Raw genomic sequence first — 24557 nt, 5'->3', positions numbered from 1 at the left:
CCTTGGAGAGAGTCAACTCTTCCTCCTCATGTGCGAGGCTTAGTCTCATCCAATTTAAGGTGCTGCACCGGGCCCACATGTCCGGGACTAGGATGAGTAGGTTCTTCGGGGGTGAGGACAGGTGCACCAGATGTTCGGGGAGTCCTGCGAACCACGCCCATATGTTCTGGGCATGCCCAGCACTGGAAGAATTCTGGAAGGGGGTGGCGGGGACGGTGTCGAGGGTGGTTGGATCCAGGGTCAAGCCAGGGTGGGGGCTCACGATTTTTGGAGTTGCGGTAGAGTCGGGAGTGCAGGAGGCGAAAGAGGCCGGTGTCCTGGCCTTTGCGTCCCTAGTAGCCTGTCGAAGGATTCTGTTACAATGGAAGGATGCAAGGCCCCCAAGTGTGGAGACCTGGATCAGTGACATGGCGGGATTTATAAAATTGGAAAAGGTCAAATTTGCCCTGAGAGGATCAATACAAGGGTTCTATAAACGATGGCAGCCTTTTTTGGGCTTCCTGGCTCAGAGATAGGTAACTGGGTCAATAGCAGCAGCAACCCTGGGGGGGGGGGGGGGGGGGGGGGGGGGGGGTGCATTATTGTAGTGTTTATTCTGTAACTTTATAGTGTGTTAATATGCGTTGTTGTTAAAATGCTGGGTTGTTCATGGGGATGGGGCGAATGTATATGATTGTTAATATTATTGTTATTTTCGGTATTTTACTAAGGTGCGTCAATGTTGTATAAAATCAAAATTTCTCAATAAAAATTATTTAAAAAAAAAGTTTTACAATTCAAGTCCGGTAGAAAATCGGGGGAAAAGGTCCAAAAGTCTAACCAGAGCGGGAGCCACCAACTGTGCGACTTACTCCTTCATAGCCGCCACTGGAAGTCGCAACTATTTTTCAGTACATGTTTTCCTTTTCAAAGTAAATCTCTTTTAATTTGCTACTAGAGAGTTCATCTTGACTTATGGTTATGTCTTGTTCAGGCCAAAACATTTAATTGATTTTATTGCGTTATTCTGAAGTCAGATAATTGAATAATTAAGGCTTAAGATGAATTAAACTAATTATATTTAAAAGTCTATAGGTGTGTTTGACCTGGGGGCTGGGAACACACGCGTTTTCTAGGAAAGATACATCACTTACTTTTCTGTACTCCATTTTTAGGTTTAGATTTTTTGTTTTGCTTTGAAACCTCAATTACTCCAAATAATATCTGCTGCTCTGCTTCTCATCTCCATCTCATTTCCACTCTTGATTAATTTTAATTTGAGAAGTCCCAACTGCCACTCTGTTCTGCTTCACCTCATTTCGAGCTGACTCCATGGCATGGGGCCAGAACATTTCTAACTGTAATTTTGGGTGTGTTGGCGGGGTGTTCCTCGACGGCCGCATTGGTGAGATCCTAGCCCGTATTCAACGGCACTTAGTGCTGAAAATGCACCCCACAAGCTTCTCGCCATAAATGGCTGCCTCGCTGTCTGACTTGATTGACTCAGCCGCAGCTTAGAGTCATAGAATCCCTGCAGTGCAGAAGGAGGCCAGTCGGCCCATCGGGTCTGCACTGGCACTCTGAAAGATCACTTCACCCAAGCGCACTCCCCCGCCCTATCCCGTTAACCCCTTAATCTAACCTACACATATTTTTGTACACTAAGGGCAATTTAGCATGGCCAATCCACGTAACCTGCATGTCTTTGGACTGTGGGAGGAAACCTGAGCACACGGAGGAAACCCACGCAGACACGGGGAGAATGTGCAGACTCCACACAGACAGTGAGCCAAGGCCGGAATTGAACCCAGGTCCCTGGCACTGTGAGGCAGCAGTGCTAACCAGTGCTATCTTCTCGCCTGTAACAAAGGGAATTGCTTTAAAACGCTCCCTCGTCACTCACTCCCAGTCAACACACAAGCATGGCAGCGCGCAGACCTGCTCCTCACTTTGGGGATGCCGACTGGCCAGGCTTCTGAATACTGTGGGTGAGAGGCAGGACATCCTGTTGCCCCCGCTGAGAGGGTCGGAGAACCTGAATCAGGGGAAGCAATGTCACCCAGTAGGCAGTGGCAGCGGCTGTCAGTTCAGACAGGAGGACTACTGAGCAATGTCGGAAGAAAACCAACGTTGCCAAACTGCAATGGTAAGTTACCACCTCCTTCCTGGCATCAGTTCCGCTGCCACCCCTCAAATTCCCAACCACCCCACCCCCACAGATCACTGGCTGACACCTCGCACCCTCCCCACACCCGATCTTCATGCTTGTTCCTCAGCATCCCCTGACCCACCAGTACAATCCCTTTATGCCCAGATGTGATGCCCATACATGCCACCTGCTATAGATCCCCCCTGGCCCATCAAGCGTGCAGTTCACAATCCCCTCTCTTTGTCCCCGCAGGAGAAGATAGCCCGTAATAAGCAGGAAAGGGCAAAGACGGGGTGGAGTCCCAGAGATCCGAGTCCTCACCGTATCCTTTACTTTCCCAATCTCTCTCGCCGCCTCCTGTTTCCTCAACTGATGCGCCAACATCCTGCTGGCTTTTTCCCCCATATTCATATATCGTCCCCTTTACCCTCCTCAACTGTCCCTCCACCTTACCTGTGGACAGGAGCCCAAATTCCAGCTGCAACCTCTGATGCTCCTTCAAAAGCCCGTCATCCAGAGACTCCGCGTACCTCCTGTCCACCTGTAAAATTTTGCCTACCAGCCTGTCCAACTCCACCCGCCTTGTCTCCTCCTTATATGCCCGGATTGAGATGAGTTGCCCCCCTAATAACCGCCTCCAGTGCCTCCCACACCACCCCCACTGAAACCTCACCTGTGTCATATCCCCAAATGGCTTCCCTCGCCCGCTCGCACACCTCCTCCTCCGCTAACAGCCGCACATCTAACCTCCATTTCGGCCGCTGGGCGTTTCCATTACTCACTCGCAGGTCTACCCAGCGTGGTGGGGGGTCCGACACCACAGTTGCTGATTATTCAGCACCCACCACTTCAGCCAGCAGCATTTTGTCCAACACGAAGAAGTCTATCCAGGAATACACCTTGTCTACATGGGAGTCAAATGAGGACTCCTTACTCCTTGGACGCCCAAATCTCCACGGATCAATCCCCAAATGCGCTCCATAAACCCCCTGTGGTGAATGTAACATGGTAATTCACACTGTATATTTGTAAGCGCAGTAGCGTTACCCGACCACTAGGGGGAGTAGCTCTGTGAATGCTCAGGAGCGTGTACAGGGCTCCACCCTTGGCTCTGCCCATGACTCCTCCCCCTTGTGCTGCTGTATAAATACCCTTGTCCAGAGTCAGCCTGCAGTTCACAGAGAGTTCATCAACGGGTAACAGGCTGGCTCTGAAGTAAGTTGATTAAAGCCTAGATTCATATCGGAAACACGTGTCTGGTGAATTGATGGTTCCATCACCCCCACAGGTCCTTTGCCGTAGCTGATACCTTCCGGAACTCGACCGCTCCTGCCTCAGATCCAGTACTGTGTTGAAATCTCTCCCCATAATCAGTCGATATGAATCCAGGTCCGGGATCTTCCCCAGCACCCGTCTAGCAAACTCAACATCATCCCAGTTTTGGGCATATATATTTACCAATACCACAGCCATTCCCTCCAGCTTCCCACTAACCATAATATATCTACCCCCGGGTCCGCCTCTATCTTCCCCACCTCGAATGCCACCCGTTTATTGACCAGGATTGCCACACTCCTTGTTATAAAGTCTAATCCCAAATGATGCACCTGCCCAACCCATCCCTGCCTTAACCTAATCTGATTCCCCCACCTTTAAATGTGTCTCCTGCAACATGGCCATGTCCGCCTTCAGTTGCCTCAAGTGCGCGAACACACAGGCCCTTTTGACTGGCCCATTCAGTCCCCGAATGTTCCACGTGACCAACCTGGTCGCATCCTTCCGCCCCCCCCCCCCCCCCAACCAGCTCCCCCCCCTCCCCCCCCCCCCCCCCCTCACTCTCGCCGTCGATCAGCCATAACCACTACTAGGCCAGCCTTCAGACCATGTCCCGCACCTCCCCTGGCTCGCCCTCGGGCAACCACCGTCATCAGCCCTCCTCCTCCTCCTGCTCCAATTTGAAAGTCTCTTCCCCTGCCCATGGCGCCTAGCATCTTACCCCCCACTGGTTCCCCTCCCCCGCATTTCGTGCAAACAGTCTATTCTCCTTCATAAGTCCGCTGCCTCCTCCGACGGGCCAAAGTTCCACTCCCGGCCCCCGTAGGCCACCCATAGGCTGGCCGGGTACAGTAGTCCAAACTTTCTGCCCTTCTTGTACAGGGTCAACTTGACCTTATTAAAGCTCGCCCTCCTCTTTGCGAGCTCTGCTCCCAGGTCTTGGTACACCCGGCTCTCAACCTCTTCCCACGTATATCGCCTTGTCTGCCTAGCCCATCCCATAATGTGTTCCTTGTCCAGGAACCAATGTAATCAATCGCACCACCATCACCCTCGGCGGCTCAGCCCCCTGGGGCTTGCGCATCAGTGCCCTGTGGGCCCGATCCACTTCCAGCGGTCAATCAAATGCACTTTCCCCAAGCAGCTTTTCCAACATTTTCCCCACATACGCACCAGCAACCGATCCATTGATTCCCTCCGGCAGACGCACGATCCAAATGTTCTGCCTCTGAGAACGATTTTCCAGGTCCTCCACTTTCTCCAGCAGCCTCTTCTGCTCGACACGCAGCAAGTTAAACTACTTTTAACAACCCTTTTTATTTTATTTACTTTCCAGGCTAAAGGGCAACATTTTCCATTTTGACCCACTAAAAACATTATGAGACCAGCTGCGCACAATTACCCATGAGAAGCATCACTAAAGTAACTAGTTTCATGTTCTTTGGGTCATCCAAGGATGGTAGCTTTAACACACATTTCTCCATATTTAACTTTGTTTTCATGTTTTATTTGCCCTTAAAACATTCACAACTTGAGGACATTTCATCATAGTGCTTAATAATAATAAATCAACCTAGCATCCTGTCTTATCTGAGTGCTTAACCAGCTCAAGAAAATCGCTAGCATGCTGTTTTGTGAATAACCACATAGTTGGAGTTTGCGGGTGATGGTTTAGATTGAAGAAAGGATATGCAAAGCCTATATTTTTGGTGGAGGGAAAGGTGGGGAGGGGCAAGTGTGGGGACAGGGAGGTTTGTGGCAAATTTGGGCTCATTTGTACAAATTTCTTTCAGTGCTACAATTGTTCTTAGCGGCCACTAATGGGCCCACAACACACATGCACATACATCTGGGGTGGATGTCATTTCTCACCTCATTGGTGAGCGCATTAGCGTGCGCACAGTGAATAGCCGCCAGAAGAATGTAGAGCAAGCAGATTGTGATGTCAATCAGCCTGCAACACTGACTTGATGCCAATGACTCAATGCTCCAGTTAACTTTCTCTCTCAAACTCGCACAGCTGAAAACACATTCAGCAGCTGGAAGGATTCCCACTAGCCTTTTAACTGCCTGCAGGTTATTTCTTTTGGCTGTTGCTATATTCTAGAACTGTTGGTGCTTTCTATAGTTGTTTAAAGTTATTAAAGTTTACAGGTGAGGCAGCTGCTGCAGGAGGTTTGGCAAAATCCATGCATCTTTGCAAACCAGCTTCTCCCAGACGTAGGTTGTCTAGCATACATTCTCCTGGAAACACATCATGACTTGGGGAATAATCAGAGGACGTGCAGAATATGTCAAGTTGCCGGAAGAGGAGGAGGGGAACAAAAAACTCTTAACAGGAAACGATATCAGCCCAGGGAACCATTTTCCGATGTAACCTCAGTGAGGGACAATGTATAAGATGTCTGCCACGGTCTCAGGAATGGACGTCCCAGGGCCTGCACTATCGCCTCCATAGGGATTAGGATATTCTGGCGAACCTGTCCCTTTCCATTTAGCACCTGCTGTCTTGGATTGTGTGCCACCTTGTTTGGCAAAGAGAGTGGAGTGTTTTATTGAGTGTTCTGCATTCTGTTAGTTGATGTGGCTGTCATGGTTGGAAAGCTGGCAAAATGTGCAAATTGTTAGAAGTGTGTGTGAGGCTTGCACAGGTGCTGGATGTGAGTGTGAGGTGAAACAAATGACTGAGTCCTGATTGCTAGAGATTGCTAGAGATTGTAGCTATGGGAGTGATATGGATGTTGAGATTTTAGCAGTGTCTGAGACTATTAGTGCAGATGATAAATATGCATGCACCGACTTGACCACTTATAGCAGACCAATGAACATCTTGCAGCATCCCAACAAGGTCTTCAGGGCTTGACTGTCATTAGCTTCCTTGGCTATCTGCACCCACCACCATCTGAATGTGTCTCGAATGCCAGCCCTTTGTTGATACAGAGGGTGATTCTGATGATTTGAATTTGAGTGTTGCCGCCACCGGACAAACTGAGTGTTCCCTCTGGCGATGGCATTGCTGCTGAGGTACTTTTCAATGGCATTTTGAACCTTTAATGGAGAAGGGCAGGTTTTGCACTGGTCTTGAGAGGGGCGGGGCCTAAACCCGCTGACACATCCCGTTCCTCAGGGATCAGGATGCCGTTTTTAAAGAGCATATAGATTGGCCAAGAAAAATAATAAGTCTGAGGATTGGGAGCCGTTTAGAATTAGCAAAAAAGGACCAAGGGATTGATTAAGAAGAGGAAAATACAGTACGAAAGTAAGCTTGCAGGGAACATAAATGCTGACACTAAGAGTTTCTACAAGTACGTGAAGAGAAAGAGATTGGTGAAGAGTAGGTTCCCGACAGACCAAAATGAGGAATGTATAATTACATAGATTACATAGAACATACAGTGCAGTAGGAGGCCATTCGGCCCATTGAGTTTGCACCAACCCACTTAAACCCTCACTTCCACCTTATCCCCATAACCCAATAACTCTCCTAAATGTTTTTTTGGATACTAAGGGCAATTTGGCATGGCCAAACCACCTAACCTGCACATCTTTGGACTGTGGGAGGAAACCGGAGCACCCGGAGGAAACCCACACAGACACGGGGAGAACGTGCAGACTCCGCACAGACAGTGACCCAGCGGGGAATTGAACCTGGGAACCTGGCGCTGTGAAGCCACAATGCTATCCACTGTGCTACCATGCTGCCCAAATAATAGGGGACAAAGAAATGACTGAGCAACTGAATACATACTTTGGTTCTGTCTTCACAAGAGGACAAAAATCAGATACCAGAAATGTTGGAGAATGCAAGATTTAGTGAGCAGGACGAGTTGAGGGAGATCAATATTAGTAGAGAAATGGTGCTGAGGAAATTGATGGAATTGAAGGCTGATAAACCCCCAGGACCTGATAATCTACATCCCAGAGTACTTAAAGGAGTGGCTCTAGAAATAGTGGATGCAATGGTGGTCATCGTCCAAGACTCTATAGACTCTGGAGCAGTCCCTTCAGATTGGAGGGTAGCTAATGTCACTCCAATATTCACATTGGGAGGTAGAGAGAAAACAGAGAATTATAAACCAGTAAGCCTAACGTCGGTAGTGGGGAACATTCTCAAAAGTATTATCAAGGACTTTATAGCGGAGCATTTATAAAACAGTGGCAGGATCATACAGAATCAGCATGGATTTATGAAGGGGAAATCATGCTTGACGAATCTATTGGAATTCTTTGAAGATGTAACTAGTAGAGTTTACAAGTGGGAGCCTGTCGATGTGGTATATTTTGACTTTCAGAAAGCGTTTGACAAAGTCCTGCATAAGAGATTATCATGCAAGATTAAAGCGCATGAGATTGGGGGCAAGTATTGAAATGGATAAAAAACTGGTTGGCAGAAAGGAAACAAAGAGTAGGAATTAACGGGTCCTTTTCAAATTGGCGGGCAGTAACTAGTGGGGTGGCACAGGGATCGGTGCTGGGACCCCAGCTATTCACAATATATATTAATGATTTTTGATGAGGAACAAAATGTAACATCTCAAAGTTTGCAGATGATACCAAGTTGGGTGGGAGGGTGAATTGTGACGAGGCTGCAGGGATCCTTCAGCGTGATCTGGACAGATTGGGTGAGTGGGAAAATCAATGGCAGATGCAGTATAATTTGGATCAATGTGAGGTTATTCACTTTGGAAGGAAATACAAGAAGGAAGATTACTACCTGAATTGAGAGATTGGGAGAGGAGTGTGTGCAGCGGGACCTGGGTGTCCTTGTGCACCAGTCACTGAAGGTAAGCATGCAGGTACAAGCAGGCGGTAAAGAAGGTAAATGGTGTGTTGGCTTTCATTGCGAGAGATTTCGAGTATAGGAGCAGGGATGTGTTGTTGCAATTATACAGGGCCTTGGTGAGGCCACACTTGGAATATTGTGTGCAGTTTTGGTTTCCTTTTCTGAGGAAGGATGTTCTTGCTCTAGAGAGTGTGCAGCTAAGATTTCCCAGGCTGATTCTGGGGATGGTGGGGCTGATGTATGAGGAGAGATTAGCTAGGTGAGGATTGTTTTCACTGGAGTTCAGACAAATGGGGGGGGGGGGGGGGGGGGGGGGGGGGGATCTCATGGAGACTTATAAAATTCCATCAGGACTAGACAGGGTGGATGCAGGAAGGATGTTCCTTATTATGGGTATGTCCAGAACCAAGGGTCACAGTCTGAGGATTCGGGGTAGACCATTTCTGATAAAGATCATGAAACATTTCTTCACACAAAGTGGTGAGCCTGTGGAATTCATTAACACAGGATGTTGTTGAGGCTAAGACATTGAATACATTCAAGAGGCGGCTAGATATAGCACTTGGGGCGAATGGGATCAAGGGTTATGGGGAGATAGCAGGATTAGACTATTGAATTGGATGATCAGCCATGATTAGGACCAACGGAGGAGCAGGCTCGAAGGACCGACTGACCTCCTCCTGCTCCTATCTTCTATGTCTATTAAAAATCGATCCAAGAGTAGAGATTGTGCACCGGCGAGAAAAAGGAGAACTCCCTCACCCACCAAGTGCAAAAATCACCATGGGTCCGCTCTCCCCACCTCTTTTATAAATGCCGGCAACTGCTTGAGCGATTCCAGCATTTCCCTCCCATGCCTTTCGAAATGCTTATTGAACTGTGGTTCACATTCCCCCGCTATCACCTCCACGGGTGTCTCTGCCGTTATAAAGGCGACCCCACCTGGCGAACTTGTCTCCGCTATCTTCCTTGCCGCCAATGCACCTTTTGCTGTACTCGACCCTGCTGGTGACTGGCATTAGAATCCTTCTTCCCAGTATTCCTTCACTGGCTCACGAAACATTCTTTGCCAACTAAATCTTACCCGGGACAAATATTCTGAAGATTTTTTCCCTAAAAACACATGTAGAAAGTACCAAAAACCCAGGACTCTGGTGGGAGCTACCCAATGTGTGACCCCCTCTTACATGTCGCCACCGGAAGTCCCCCCATTGAAACGTTTTAAGGCTGAGTTTGATAGATTCTTGACTGACAAGGAAGACAAAGGGTTTAAGGAGTAGACAGGACAGTAAAGTAATCAGATCAACCATGATCTTATCAAATGGCAGAGCAGGCTCGAGGGGCTGATTGGTCTACTCCTCCTAATTTGTATGTTGTCTAAGTGATTAGGCAGATGCAGTACAATGTGGGATAATATGAGGTTATCCATTTTGGCAGGAAGATTAGAAAAACAAAATATTATTTAAATGGAGTAGAACTGCAGAATACTGTGGTTGAGAAGGAACTGAATTCCTGATACATAAATCACAAAATGTTAACAAGGAGGTACAGCAAGTAATTAGGGATGCAAATTACTTGGTCATTTTAAAGGGGGATGGAGTATAAAAGTAAAGAAGTCTTGCTAAAACTGTGAAAGGCATTAGTGAGACCACTAGTGCCGTTCCAGTGTCCTTATTTAAGGCGGCATTTATTTGCACTGGAAGTGGTTCAGAGAAGGTTCACCTGGCCGATTCCTAGGATGAAGGGGTTGCCTTAACAGGAAATGTTGGGAGCGTGGACCTATACTCATTGCAGTTTAGAAGAATGAGAGATTATCTTATTTGAAACAGCTTCTCAGATGACTCAACAGGATAGATGCTGAGAGGATGTTTTCCCTCATGGGGCAATCTAGCACCAGAGTCTGGGTCATTAAATATATTCAAGATTAACCTAGACAGATATTTGAGTCATGGTGTGCTGAGAGGAAAATGGAATCAAGACTACAATCATATCAGCCATGATTTTATTGAATGGAAGAGGAGATTCAAAGGGCTGAATGGCCTACTGTCACCCCTGTTTCTTCTATAAAGTTTGGTGTTTGGTGATGTGACTCATGCTGAATAAGTTGACAATGTGTGCAAGTTGTGAGCTGTGGACGTGAGAAATGCATGAGTGTTAAGTGTATGAGTGTAAAGTGGAGTATATACTGTTAGAGATAAGCCCGGTCAGCTAAAGATTGTTGATAGGTGAGTGATGTGTGAATATGGTGAATTCTGTAGAGGCTGAGGTTTAGTGATACAGTTGGTAAGATTTGAAGGTACAAACACGGGGCTGGATTCTCCGCCGGAGGGATGCTCCGTTTTGCCGGCAGCCTGGGGATTTCCCGACGTTGTGGGGCTGCCTCACAATGGGAAGCCCCATTTACCAGCCATCATAACGGAGCATCCCGTCCACAGGGTGAATCAGAAATGTGGCGGGGCGGGGCGGAGAATCCAGCCCGTGGATTTTGCCTACTTGTGTACAGTTATTAAATTCCTAGAGAAACTGCATGCAGGTTCTTGGGGCTGCATCCGTGTCGGTAATCTTTACAACTGTTTTCCCACTGACTTCTCGTTATGTGTTGTGAGATCCTCCTGCCCCTTTGACTTTACAGACCATCGCTCCTTGTTTCCACCTCCTCTAGCAAAACCTCCAAAGTAATGTTGAAAAACCTGGAGGCTTGCTGTTTTCTATGGCCAGATATTCTGTCCCCTTTTCCCAGGTTAGATTTGGTTGCAGAATGATTCCCATTTAAGTGGTGTAGCCTTGCTTTAAGTTATGACCAATATTAGGCCCCCTGCTGTAGCAGGCAGACAGTGAGCAGGGTGGGAAGTGCTGATTGCACGCAGATAATTGTAATTAGAAGGCAGCACGAAGTTGGCATGCTGCCTGAATTCCACTCAACGGGTGTGTGTGCTCCATGATTCCTGTGCCCATTTTTGGAAGCTAACCAATTTATAGCCCTCCATGTCAAGCAGATAATAATCTGTTAGGTATCCTAGATTCATCTGTTCATTATCAATAAATCATTTCTTTTTTTTTAAATTTAGAATACCCAATGATTTTTTTTCCAATTAAGGACAATTTAGCATGGCCAATCAACTTAACCTGCACATCTTTGGGTTGGGGGGGGTGAAACCCATGCAGATACGGGGAGAACGTGCAAACTCCACATAGACAGTGACCATGGCCAGGATCGAACCAGGGTCCTCAGTGCCATAGACAGCAGTGTTAACCACTGAGCCAACATGCCGCCCCATCAATAAATCAGTAAGAAGTCTTACAGCACCAGGTTAAAGTCCAACAGGTTTGTTTCAAACACTAGCTTTTGGTATGAAGAGGTATGTTCCAGAAACACATAAATAGAAACAAATTCAAAAATGCAAGACAATGCTTAGAATGCGAGCATTTGCAGGTAATTAATTTCCTCCAAATGCTAGCATTCTAAGCATTGTCTTGCATCTTTGAATTTGTCTGTATATATGTTTCTGCAACCTTCATTCACCTTCTTCATTCACCTGAGGAAGGAGCAGTGCTCTGAAAGCTAGTGTTTGAAACAAACCTGTTGGACTTTAACCTGGTGTTGTAAGACTTCTCACTGTGCTCACCCCAGTCCAACGCCGGCATCTCCACATCATCAATAAATAATTTCTGTAGTGAACTAGGTGCTCACTATCTCAATCATGAATTTGCTTTCTATTTTGGAACTCTTGTCTGACTTAATTAACATGTATCAAAATGTGGCATGTTTTTGTAAGGTCGTAATTCCATTTATATACCACACGTGAGTTTGTGAAGTGCCTGAGGATGTTTTTCTACATTTCCTTTTCATGAAATCCCAGAAATTCCCATCTCTGTTGTATCATGCAACAGATGGGTGATCTGCCTGATTCCTGGTGTAATCGGGAATGCAGCCTATCTGTAAAATGATAATGAAGCCTGAGAGATAGAATGAATTGGGACCAGAATGATATCCATGATAAAATAATTAAATTATGAGGATAGGTTACTTGGTGTTGATTGTATTCCCGTGAATGTAGAAGATTAAGGGGTTATTTATTGGTGGTGCTTTAGATGAATATAAGATTTAGCACAGTTAATAGAGATAAACCGTTTCCTTTGGTGGGGAAGTCAAGAAGGGGATATCATTTTTAATTTTGAACCATACCCATGCCATTCAGGGGAAATGTCAGAGAGCATTAAATCATACACTGGTATTGGAAATCTGGAACTTTCTTCTCAAAATACTGTTCAGACTAGGTCCATTATAGACTTCAATACTGAAATTGAGAGAACTTTGTTAGCCATGGGTATTAAGGGTTATGGAACCAAGGCAGTTAGATGAAGTTAAACTGTTAGCTAATTGAATTGTGTGCTCCTGTTCCTGTTTTCATATGGGTCTTGTGCCAAAACATCAAGGCGACTTAACACCCATTCCTGCATGCCTCAAGCTAAATCAGCCTTGATTAATTTGCTTATGCATTAAGAAGTAAAAGAACATTAAAATATTAGTACATTAACTGGTTTAATATATATCCATATATAAAGCACCTGGGCCAGATATGATACATCCCATGTTTCTTAAAAAACATCAAGGATGAACATGCAATACCCGTAACAGTAATAATTAGGAAATCATTTGAAATGGAGTAGTGCTGGATGACCAAAGAATGGAGCTTCCATAATTAAGGAGGAAACTGAGGAGTAGGTGAGTTTGGGCACCCAGTAGAAAGTCTGATATCAATACCAGCTAAAATTCAAAGTCATAAGATACTGAGAAAGATACCACAAATTATAAACAGTCATCATGAATTTGAAAAAGAGAAGCTATGTAAGACCAATTCAATAAATGTTTAAAATTAAAATATGCAACAGAATGAGAATGTTGATACATCTAATACATGCATTTTAGTTCATGCACTTTACAAAGTGTGTAAAACTGCAGACATAGGATTAATGGGCATGTACCAAGTTTGGCTGGCTGATGAAAGTAACTGCAGTAATTTTAAAAATGAATTAATGAATTGTATCTTGACAAGATGGATCAGGAAAGGAACCTCGGAGTCAGAATAGATAGATCCTTTAAAAGTATCAAACGAATGCCTGTCTGCTATTAAAAACCTAATGCGCCGAGGACCTGGTTTGATCCCAGCCGTGGGTCACTGTCCATGTGGAACATAGAACATAGAACAGTACAGCACAGAACAGGCCCTTCGGCCCTCGATGTTGTGCCGAGCAATGATCACCCTACTTAAACCCACGTAACCCGTATCCCAACAATCCCCCCATTAACGTGGAGTTTGCACATTATCCGCGTGCCCACACCCAAAGATGTGCAGGGTAGGTGGATTGGCCATGCTAAATTGACCATTGGAATTTTATTTTTAAAACCTAATGGATATTGGTTTGCACAAAAAGAAAATTAGAATGATTAATGAAAAATAATCCTATTAATATTTTGATCATTGGAAAGACCCCCCAAAAATGGACCAAGATAAAGTAGCTGAGAGATTATGTTCGCTATCAACAACATGCCCTTCTGTTCAGTATAGAAGTTTTGTTATCTTGAGATCATCTTCTCCAAAGTTAGATGATTAAATCAACCATTGTCTGGCTCAGTAATGGATGGCAAGCTCAGTATTTGGTAAACTCACTCAAGTTTTGGAAAGAGCATGGAATTTGTCTCAGAACAAAGATCAAAGTCTACCAAGCAGTGATTCTTACATCACTTCTTTATGGGTGCAAGACTCTGCCAATCTACCAGCATCACACAAAGCAAAATGAAACATTTCATCTTTTCTGTCTGAGATCGATTTGCAACATCAGGTGGCAGGACAAACTCTCCATCACTGAGATTCTTGCAAAGTGCTGCTTACCCAGCACGGAGTGCTGGCTCATCAGAGCTCGACTTCGCTGGGTCAGTTGTATGGTTTACACGGAGGGGCTCTATATACTAAAGGCAGTATTCTACAGCCAGCTGAGCATGGGAACCCGCAGCACAGAACATCCCAAACTTAGATATAAAGACAAACTGAAAGCCAACCCAAAAGCTTGCAAACTGGATCAATATACATGGGAAAAAACAACATTTGACAGACCCAAATGGAGAAGCCTCTGTCATCAAGCTATTTCGACTTTTGAGGAGCACACAGTCAAGTGCTGTCAGGAAATATGACTGCAGCACAAAGCTAATGTTTCCACCCATCCTTCCAACGCTAACTCCACATGCAGTATTTACAATCGGTTATGCAAATTGGAACTTGGCCTAATGTTACACGTTAAACAACATTAACCTGGACTGTAATCTTTTTTACCTTGCTGAACACTCATCTGTCGAAGCAATGGGAGAATCCATCGTCAATAGCTTCGAGTTTCAGAATTCAAATTCGGCCTTGATTAACTTCTTTATAAATTCATTCATGGGATGCGGGTGTCACTGGTTAGGTGAGCATTTATTGTTCATCCCAACTGCCCTTGGGAAGGTCTTGGTGAGCTGCTTCCTTGAACCACAGCAGCCCATGTGTTGTTGGAACACCCACAGTGCTGTTAAGAAGGAGGTTCCAGGATTTTGACCCAGCAACGGTGCCCTTCCAGGTAGTAGAGGTTTCAGATTTGCAAGGTTCTGTCGAAGGATGCTTGGTGAGTTGCTATAGCGCATCTTGCTGATGGTACGCTGCTGCTGCTGTATTGATGATTGAGGGAGTGAATGTTTAAGGTGGTGCCAATCATGCAGGCTGCTTTGTCCGGGGTGGTATCAAACGTCTTGAATTTTGTCGCAACTTCACTCATCCAGGCAAGTGGAGAGTATTCCATCACACTCCTGACGTGTGGCCTTGTAAATTGTGGACAGGATTTGGGGAGTCAGGAAATGAGTTGCTGTGCACAGAATTCCCAGCCTCTGCTCTGCATTTGTAACCACAGTATTTATAAAGCATTTCAGTTCAGTTTCTGGTAATGGATATTAATGGTATGGAATTAAGCAATGGAAAATGCCATCGAATGCCAAGGTGTGATGATTAGATTCTCTCTTGTTGAACATTATCATTACCTGTGTTATGGGAGAGGTGTTTTAAGAACCCCAAAATGTATCTTGGAGTTCAACCAACCCCCACCTTTAATGGATTGTTGCTTTTGAAGAACACGGCTTGTTCCCCAGGTGGAGTATTACAATTATGGACTCGTGGTTTTTAAAACAAAACAATGTTGATTCCATGAACTCAAATTAACCTTTTAAATAAACACTGGATCTCTTAACACCCCTTACTTCAAAGATAACCCCAAAAATAATACAACACTACCCAATCCTGCAAACTGTTCCTTTGCACATCCAAAAGACTTAACAAATCCTTCAAACAGAAGCACATTAGATTTATATTCAATACTAAGACCTTTTTAGAATTCCGATTTCACCAAAGGATTAAGAGATAGTCCTTCATGGCAGATGAAACAATGCAGCAATGCAGCTCAGAGCCACACCCAAGCTTTCTTCAAACTGAAACTTAAACTCAGAATAACCTCAAAGTGGCCGAACTGAGCTCAGCTCCACCCACTCTCTGACATCACTATTTTCTTAAAGGTACATTGCTTAAACATCCATTTCTTAAAGGTACTCTCACATGACACCTGGCATATATAAGGGAATTGATTAACAAATAGGAAGATACTCAACTATTTGGCATTCTTCTTATTGAGGATTGTGCTCGAGATATTTAAGATGGGACGATTCAAGCCAGATTGGCACTTAATAGCGGAATGAATGACCTGTGTGGAGCTACTGAAATCTTGAGTTCCATGCAAGAGAAGGGGTGGGTTCAAATGCAATTTCAAGAATCCAAAGGTAGTTGTATAAAATCTGAAATAAAGTTGTATAGGGAAGAGACTGTAATTGACCCATGCTGATCTGCCAGGGTCAACTGATGGCTGGGAACAATCCCTGTGCCACAATGTCCAAGGCTCATTTGGATCTGGGACCTACCTCATTTACCAGTAAATTGTAGACTCAAGCTGGGTCACGCAAGACAGTTATCAATGAAGAGCTTTTCAGTCGATCCTGTGAGAGATGGGGAAATGAATGAGAGAGAGGAAGGTCACTGCACAACGAATGAGAAATCATAATAATGGGGGAAGTTATTGAGAAAGTACAAGACAATTAATGGAAGCTGAGGGAGGGTTGGTAATGGCCTTCAGCACTGCACTGCTGCCAGGATTCTGGATCTCTTTGTTCCATGTTACTATCGGAGATGTTTTAGAGATGCCACCTTGAACAGTCCCAATAAAGATTGCTGGCTAGGCTACATGTACACATATTCTTGAATGTAGCATTCAGGGCAACCAATTTTGCAATTGCAAAGAGCTCCATTCCACCACACCTGTTCCTCTGATTCAGATTGTTGTGAATTGACACCATACTTACCAAAAGGACATGCTTGCCTTAGATAGGATGTAAAGAAGAGAAATAAGGACTATTCCAGTATTAGTGAGAATGAAATGTGAGAAAAGTTAAAGATGGTGGGCGGGATTCTCTGGCCGCATCCGCCTGGCAACCAGAGAATCCTAGCCAAGGCAATGGACTTCTCCATTGTCTGCGGCTCACCCATGGCGTTCTTGCGGCGGGCGGGATGGAAGAATCCAGCCCGGTATCTCCGTTCAGTCTTGAAGAACCTTATTGAATTATATTAACTTTTTATGGAGTTTCATAACAAACAGAAAGAAAGAACTTGCATTTTTACAACATCGCTCATGATTTTAGCACATCCCAAAGTGCTAGACAGCCAATTAATTATTTGTGAAATAAAAAAATACACATAACAAGGTCCCACAAAGCAATTAAACAAATGACCAAACTATCTATTTTAAGGTGTTAATAGTGGGAGAAATGTTGATCAGGATACTGGCAGAACATCCCTGCTTTACAGATACTGCCATGAGATCCTCTATGTTTATCTGAGAGATGTCTCATCCAAAAGATGGCATATTCAACGGTGCAGTGCCCTGTCAGTATAGTAATTGTGTTAGCCTGTATTATGCTGTAAAGTCCCAATATATTATGAACTTTCAGTCAATACCTTTAAAGTGGACACAAACAGACAATGAAAATGGCCACAGGACACCATGTAGCCTTTGGCATTTTGAGATTCAGACAGTCCTAAATCTCAATACCTAATAAAATATGGACATTCACAGCTATCATACATCATACATCCCTTTGTTCAAGGATGGATCAACACAAAAGGGCTTTAGAATTCCAGCCAACCTCAATCTCTGGATTTTGTTTATTGTCACGTGTACCGAGGTGCAGTGAAAAGTATTTTTCTGCAAGCGGATCATTAAATGCATGAAAAGAAAATAAAATAAAATACATAATAGGGCAACACAAGGTACACAATGTAACTACATAAACACCGACATCGGGTGAAGCATACATGAGTTTAGTATTAATCAGGTCAGTCCATAAGAGGGTTGTTTAGGAGTCTGCTAACAGTGGGGAAGAAGCTGTTTTTGAGTTGGATTGGATTGGATTTGTTTATTGGCATGTGTACTGAGGTACAGTGAAAAGTATTTTTCCATGAGCAGCTCAAACAGATCATTAAGTAGATGAAAAGAAAAGGAAATCAAAGAAAATACATAATAGGGCAACACAAGGTATACAATGTAACTACATAACACTGGCATCGGGTGGAGCATACAAGAGTGTAGTGTTAATGAGGTCAGTCCATGAGAGGGTTGTTTAGAAGTCTGGTAATAGTGGGGAAGAAGCTATTTTTGAGTCTGTTCGTGCGTGTTCTCAGACTTCTGGGGCGGAATTCTCCGACCCCCCCGGGCTGGCGTCAATCCCGTCCCCGCCGTGGCCCAAATTCTTCGCCACCCAGGAATCGGCGGAGGGCGGGAATCTCGCCGGTCGGTGGGCCCCCCGCGGCAATTCTCTGGCCCACGATAGGCCAAAGTCCCACCGCTGACAGTCCTCTGGTGCCGGCGGGATTGGCGGCGCGGGCGGGCTCCAGGGTCCTGGGGGGGGCGCGCGGGGCGGTCTGACCCCGGGGCCCACCGATCGGCGGGCGAGCTTGTGCCGTGGGGGGGGGGTGGGCAAAGGCCGTTTGCGCCGGTCGGCGGAGCAGCAACCAGTCCGGCGCGGGCCTAGCCCCTCAATGTGAGGGCTTGGCCCCTAAAGGTACGGAAAATTCCGCACCTTTGGGGAGGCCCGACGCCGGAGTGATTGACCCCACTCCAATACGCCGGGGCCCCCCGCCCCGCCGGGTAGGGGAGAATCCCGGCCCTGTATCTCCTCCCAATGGAAGAAGTTAGAAGAGTGAGTAAGCCGGGTGGGAGGAGTCTTTGATTGTGCTGCCCACTTTCCCAGGCAACGGGAGGTGTAGATGGAGTGAATGGGTGGAGGCAGGTTTGTGTGATGGACTGGGCTGTGTTCACGACTCTCTGAAGTTTTTTGTGGTCCTGGGCCGAGCAGTTGCCATACAAGGCTGTGATGCAGCCAAATAGGATGCTTTCTATGGTGCATCTTTAAAAGTCAGTGAGAGTTAATGTGGACATGCCAAATTTCCTTAGTTTCCTGAGGAAGTAAAAGCGCTGTTGTGCTTTCTTGGTGGTTGCATCAACTTGGGTGGACCAGGACAGATTTTTGGAGATGTGTACTCCTCGGAATTTGAAGCTGACTGAAGAGTCACTGACTGTAAAGTGTAGAATAAACAGACCACGCCTCTTGTGGAACCGTTCCATCACCCCAATCAAAGCAAACTTAACCTTCTCCAAATACAGGAATTCCATCAAGTCCCCAAGCCACACTGAGGCACAGGGCGGAGAAGCTGGCCCCAACAGGACTCATTGCGAGCAATCAGCGAGAAGGAGGTTAACACATCTGCCCCCGCTGCTGTCTGCAGCTCCAGCAAGTCTGACACCCCAAATATGGCCCCCAGGGGACTGAACTTCAAATCCACACGCAGGATCGGCGACAAGGTGCTGAAAAGCGACCTCCAAACGTTCTCCAAATTTGGGCAGGATCAGAACATATGTACATCATTTGCTGGACCTCTCCCACATTGCTCACAAGTGTCCTCCTTCCCCTCAAACAGCCGGCTCGTTGTCAACCTTGTCAGGTGCACCCTGTGCGCCACCTTTAATTGGATTAACCCCAGCCTTGCACATGAATTTGAAGCATTCACCCACCGCAGCCGCTCACACCACAACTCCTCCACCAGCGCCACTCCCAGCTTCTCCTCCGACTTGATCTTAACCCCCTCCAGTGACACCATATCTTCCAAAGCCTTCCCAAGATGACAACCCCCCCCCCACCCCGTTACCAACAACACCCCCTACAGCAACGACTAAAGGAAATCTCTTGCTTTACAATAATAATATAATAATCGCTTATTGTCACAAGTAGGCTTGAATGAAATTACTGTGAAAAGCCCCTAGTCGTCACATTCCGGTGCCTGTTCGGGGAGGCTGGTACGGGATTTGAATCCGCGCTGCTGGCATTGTTCTGCATTACAAGCCAGCTGTTTAGCCTACTGTGCTAAACCAGCCCCTGCAAGACCTCCACTTCAATTTTAATAATAATCTTTATTTAATAATAATAATCTTCATTTTTGGCACAAGTAGGCTGACATTAACACTGCAATGAAGTTACTGTGAAAAACCCCTAGCTGCCACATTCCAGCGCCTGTTCGGGTACATTGAGGGAGAATTCAGAATGTCCAATTCACCTAAAAGCACGGGCGCGATTCTCCGCAAATGCGGAGAGTCGTAAAGGCTGCCGTGAAACTGGCCGTGTTTCACGGCAGCCTCCGCGCCCCCTCCCGGGACCCGATTCTCCCCCCCCGGTCGGGGCTAGCAGTGAAGAACGGCATCGCAGGCTTAGCGACCGTCGCTAAGCCCGTGCGCCAAGCGTCACGGCGGCTGACGTGCACGATGACGTCAGCCGCGCATGTGCGGGTTGGACGGCTCCAACCCGCGCATGCGCGGATGACGTCATCATGCATATACGTCAAACCCGCGCATGCGCGGGCCGTCATGCCCCTCAGCCGCCCCGCAGACTGATCCTGCGGGGTGGCGGAGGAACAAAGAGTGCGCAGGTATCGGACCCGCTGGGCACCGAGGTGCGGCCGTGCCAATCGGAGCCATGGTTGTCCCGAACGGCACTTTGCGGCCGTTTTCACGAACAGTGAGAGCAGGTGTGATTGCGTTCGTGAAAACGGCCGTAAAGGCCTGGGAACTCGGCCCAACGGCCAGGGGAGAATCGCTGTTCAGCGTAAAAAACGGCGAGCAGCGATTCGGTGTCGTGGGGGGGGGGGGGGGGGGGGGGGGGGTGTGGGGAGAATAGCGGGGGGTCGGGAAAAATGTCGGGAAGGCCCTCTCGCTATTCTCCGACCCGGCGTGGGCAGCGGAGAATCACGCCCCACGTCTTTTGGGACTTATGGGAGGAAACCGGAGCGCCCAGAAGAAACCCATGCAGACATGGCAAGAACGTGTAGACTCCGTCCAGACAGTGACCAAGCCGGGAATCGAACCCAGGTCCCTGGCGCTGTGAAGCAACATGCTAACCACTGTGCCGCCCAAAAGCATCAACTTCATTTACAAAACTATAGACCTGCCATTCAATTAACTGAGAGAATTATAAGCTTTAACACAATATTACCTTCATCTAAAGTGTGTGTGAGACAAGTGAATAAAAACATTGCATTAAATTCAGGGTAAGCATGTGATAATAAATAACCTTTATTTACTTTTTTTAAAAACATTTTTATTCTCCTTTTTCACATTTTCTTCCAAATTTACACCCACCAACAATAAACATAAGCAGTAGCGAATATAATGTCAATCCCCATATAAGCAACAACAATCCCATTCTCCCACCAATCCCCAAACAACTGCCCGCACGTTAACGTAAACAAATAACAAAAAGGAATCAGAATCACCGAAAGTCACCATTAACACATACAGTCCCCCTCCCCCCACCCCTCCCAACTCCCCCCGCTCCACTAATGTTTGATGTTATCCAGTTCTTGAAAGTGCATAATGAATAACACCCATGAATTGTAGAACCCCTCCATCCTTCCCCTCAGTTCAAACTTATCTTTCTCAAGAGTCAAGAATTCCAACAGATCCCCCGTCACGCCCCTCTCGCTTCCCCCCCCCCCCCCATCCCAAAGGATCCACCTTCGGGTGATCAACAAGGCGAAGGCTACAACAGCTGCCTCCGCACCCATTTCCAACTCCGGCTGGTCCGACACCCCGAATATGGCCTCCCGAGGGCCCAGGTCCAGTTTCACCACTTTAGAGATTACCAGAAAAACCTCCTTCCAGTAATCCTCCAGCTTTGGACAAGACCAAAACATATGAACGTGATTTGCCCCCCCCCCCCCCCCCCCCCCCCCCCCGGCAATGTGCACATACATCTTCTATCCCCTCAAAGAGCCGGCTCATCCTTGCCCTTGCGAGGTGAGCTCTAAATAGCACCTTCAGCTGTATCACCTCCAGTCTCATGCACGAGGTGGAGGCGTTCACTCTCTGAGCACCTCACACCAGAACCCCTCCTCCATACCCTCTCCCAACTCTTCCTCCCACTTTGTCTTGATCCCTTCCAGAGGTGCCTTCTCCTCTTCCAAAATGACCCCGTAAACGGCCGACACTACCCCCCTTCCCCAGTCCCCCTGTCATCAGCATCTCCTCCAGCAATGTGGAGGCCAGCTTCACCGGGAAGTTCTCTATCTCCTTCCTGGCAAAATCTTGAACCTGCATGTATCTAAACATTTCCCCTGCTCCAGCCCATACTTCGCACCCAGCTCCTTCAATCCTGCAAACCGACCCTCAAGAAACAAATCTTTTAGCATCTTAATCCCCTTCTCCTCCCATTTCTGAAAATTTCCGTCCCACCTCCCTGGCTCAAATCTGTGGTTCCTCCATATCGGCATTTCCTTTGACCCTGCCCCCAACCCGAAGTGTTGTCGAAACTGTCTCAAATTGTCAATTAAGCTATTATTACCGGATTCCCTGAGTACTTTCCCGGGGCTATCGGGAACGGCGGTGTTGCTAGTGCTTTCAATCCCGACCCCCTCTCCTCAATTCTGACCCACTGGGAATCAACCCCTCTGACCCAGCTCCACACCTTCTCCACATTCACCACCCAGTAATAATACATTAGGTTCGGAAGTTCCAAACCCCCTGCCTGCCTTCCCCTCTGTTGCAGCACCTTTCTAACTCTGGCCACTTTCCCTCCCCATATGAACCATTCCTTCAATCTCTCCAAAAAATGCCTTTTTAGAAAATCGGCAGGCATTGGAAAATAAACAAATCGCGGCAACACGTTCATTTTAACCGCCTGTACCGGACCCGCAACCTTATTTACTTTTAAACAATTATTTAATTGGGACACTCACTCTGAGGGTAGGAAAACACACACATCCTACATACAAACATACTGATTGTGGTGATATGCATCACTGTAAATACACAAGGGGTTAATGTAAATACACGTAGACTAGATAGACACTAGAGGGAGCACTAGAGACATGACACACAGACATTCAACCAATAGGTCAGTCAGATAGGACACGACCAATGGGCATTCACGATACACACAGAGGTTACACTACCACATTACACCAACCCATATAAAAGGACACAGCACACATGCTCAGTCTCTTTCCAGTGGAGACTCTCAGTGAGTACACAGGGTTGATTTGAAACACATCACACCCACCACGTGGATTGTAGCAGACTGGTTCATCAGTCTGAGTAGCTAAAGCAGGATTAACAGGAGAGTCGAATCCAAGTAGGAGAATCGTTAACAGTTTAATAAATGTGTTAAAACTATCTCCAAGTCTGAACCTTCCTTTGTCAGAGTGCACATCAAGGAAGCAGCTCATGCTACGTCAAGAGCATAACAAAACACTGATCGCAGGCAGTAAAAGGAAATACGTAAATTCTGTCCATGACAATATGCTCACGGTTCTGAAATGTGGTTTGAACCCATGACCGCTGAATCAAAACCAAAGCTTAACCTTTTAAAGGAATGACTCAATTTCAAAAATGATATTTCATGGTATTTCTTACCAATGTATTGACTGATAATTCTTTAGATTTTTACAGTTGCTGGACTTGGATCTGGACTCACAGAAGCAGTTGTTGTCAACCCTTTTGAAGTGGTCAAGGTTAGCTTACAAGCTCAACGGAATTCTTTTTCAGAGGTTAGTGTAATTTTAATTATTTTGTGTTTTATAACAGTGCCATCCATTTGTTATCATATTTTACAGCACAGCATGCGGAATATAAAAATTCAACAATAAAAGTTAGCAGTACTATCCTGCTATGTTTTGTGCAACCTGCCAGTTCTCTACCTGTTAGAACAATGACATGGTTACAGCACAGAAGGAGGACAGTCAGCTTCTTGTGTCGCTGTCAGCTCCCTGTAAGAGCGACTTGGATAGACCCACTCTTCTGCTTTTTCCTTACAATTCGACAGATTGTTCTCTTCAGACAATTATCCAATCCCCTTTTGGAAACTGCAATTGAGTCAGCTTCCACCAGACTCTCAGGCCATACATTACAGAGACTTAGAGCCTCTGCTTGCCGGTTACCTTAAGCTGGTGTCATTTGGTTCGCGATCATTCTGCCAATGGGAACAGTTTCTCACTATCTCCCCTGTCCAGACCCCTCATGATTTTGAACACCTCTGTCAAATCTCTTCTTAACCTTCTCTTCTCTCAAGAGAGCAAACCCAGGGTCACTAATCTATCCCCATAACTAATCTCTACACCCTGGAGGTATTCTTGTAAATCTTTTCTACACCCTCTCTAATGCCTTCACATCCTTCTTAAAGTGTGGTGCCCAGTATTGGGCACAATGGCCGTAATTTTCTGCCCCTCCCGTCGGCAGGACTTTCCACCCAATACTCCCAGTTGACGACAAACACATGTTCTATAAAGCATGTTACAACTCCCTTGTTTTTGGACTCAATGCCTTTAGTTATAAAGATCACAATTGCGTACAAACGGCTTTCTCAAACTGCTCTGAAACCTTCAACCATTTGTGCACATAAACCACCAGATTCATTTGCTCTTGCACCCGCTTTAGAATTGTATCCTTTATTTTATAATTTCTTTCCTCAGTCTTCCTACCAAGGTGCATCACTTTACACTTCTCTGCATTACATTTCAACACAGTATCTTTACAGTGCAGAATAAGGCCATTCATATCATTTATAGTGCAGAAGGAGGCCATTTGGCCCATCGAGTCTATACCGGCCCTTAAAAGAGCACCCTCTTTAAGTCCACACCTCCACCCTATCCTCGTAACCCAGTAACCCCACCTAACCTTTGGACTCTTAAGGGCCAATTTAGT

The 24557-nt window shown here is 46.2% G+C and overlaps 1 protein-coding gene across 2 annotated transcripts in view; it reads left to right on the top strand.

The window, feature by feature from the left end:
- Nucleotides 1-24557, top strand: part of slc25a21 (solute carrier family 25 member 21) — a 781061-nt gene that overhangs the window by 709995 nt on the left and 46509 nt on the right. For both annotated transcript variants that reach the window (XM_038780811.1, XM_038780819.1), the window contains one exon: nucleotides 23297-23404. In XM_038780811.1, the coding sequence (XP_038636739.1) occupies nucleotides 23297-23404 (108 nt within the window). The remainder of the gene's footprint in view (nucleotides 1-23296; nucleotides 23405-24557) is intronic.

The sequence above is a fragment of the Scyliorhinus canicula genome, chromosome 2, assembly GCF_902713615.1.
Source record: "Scyliorhinus canicula chromosome 2, sScyCan1.1, whole genome shotgun sequence".
NCBI classification, from domain to species: Eukaryota; Metazoa; Chordata; class Chondrichthyes; order Carcharhiniformes; family Scyliorhinidae; genus Scyliorhinus; species Scyliorhinus canicula.
Note: the sequence above shows the minus strand (reverse complement) of the source record. Positions and strands in the feature narration are given on the sequence as shown.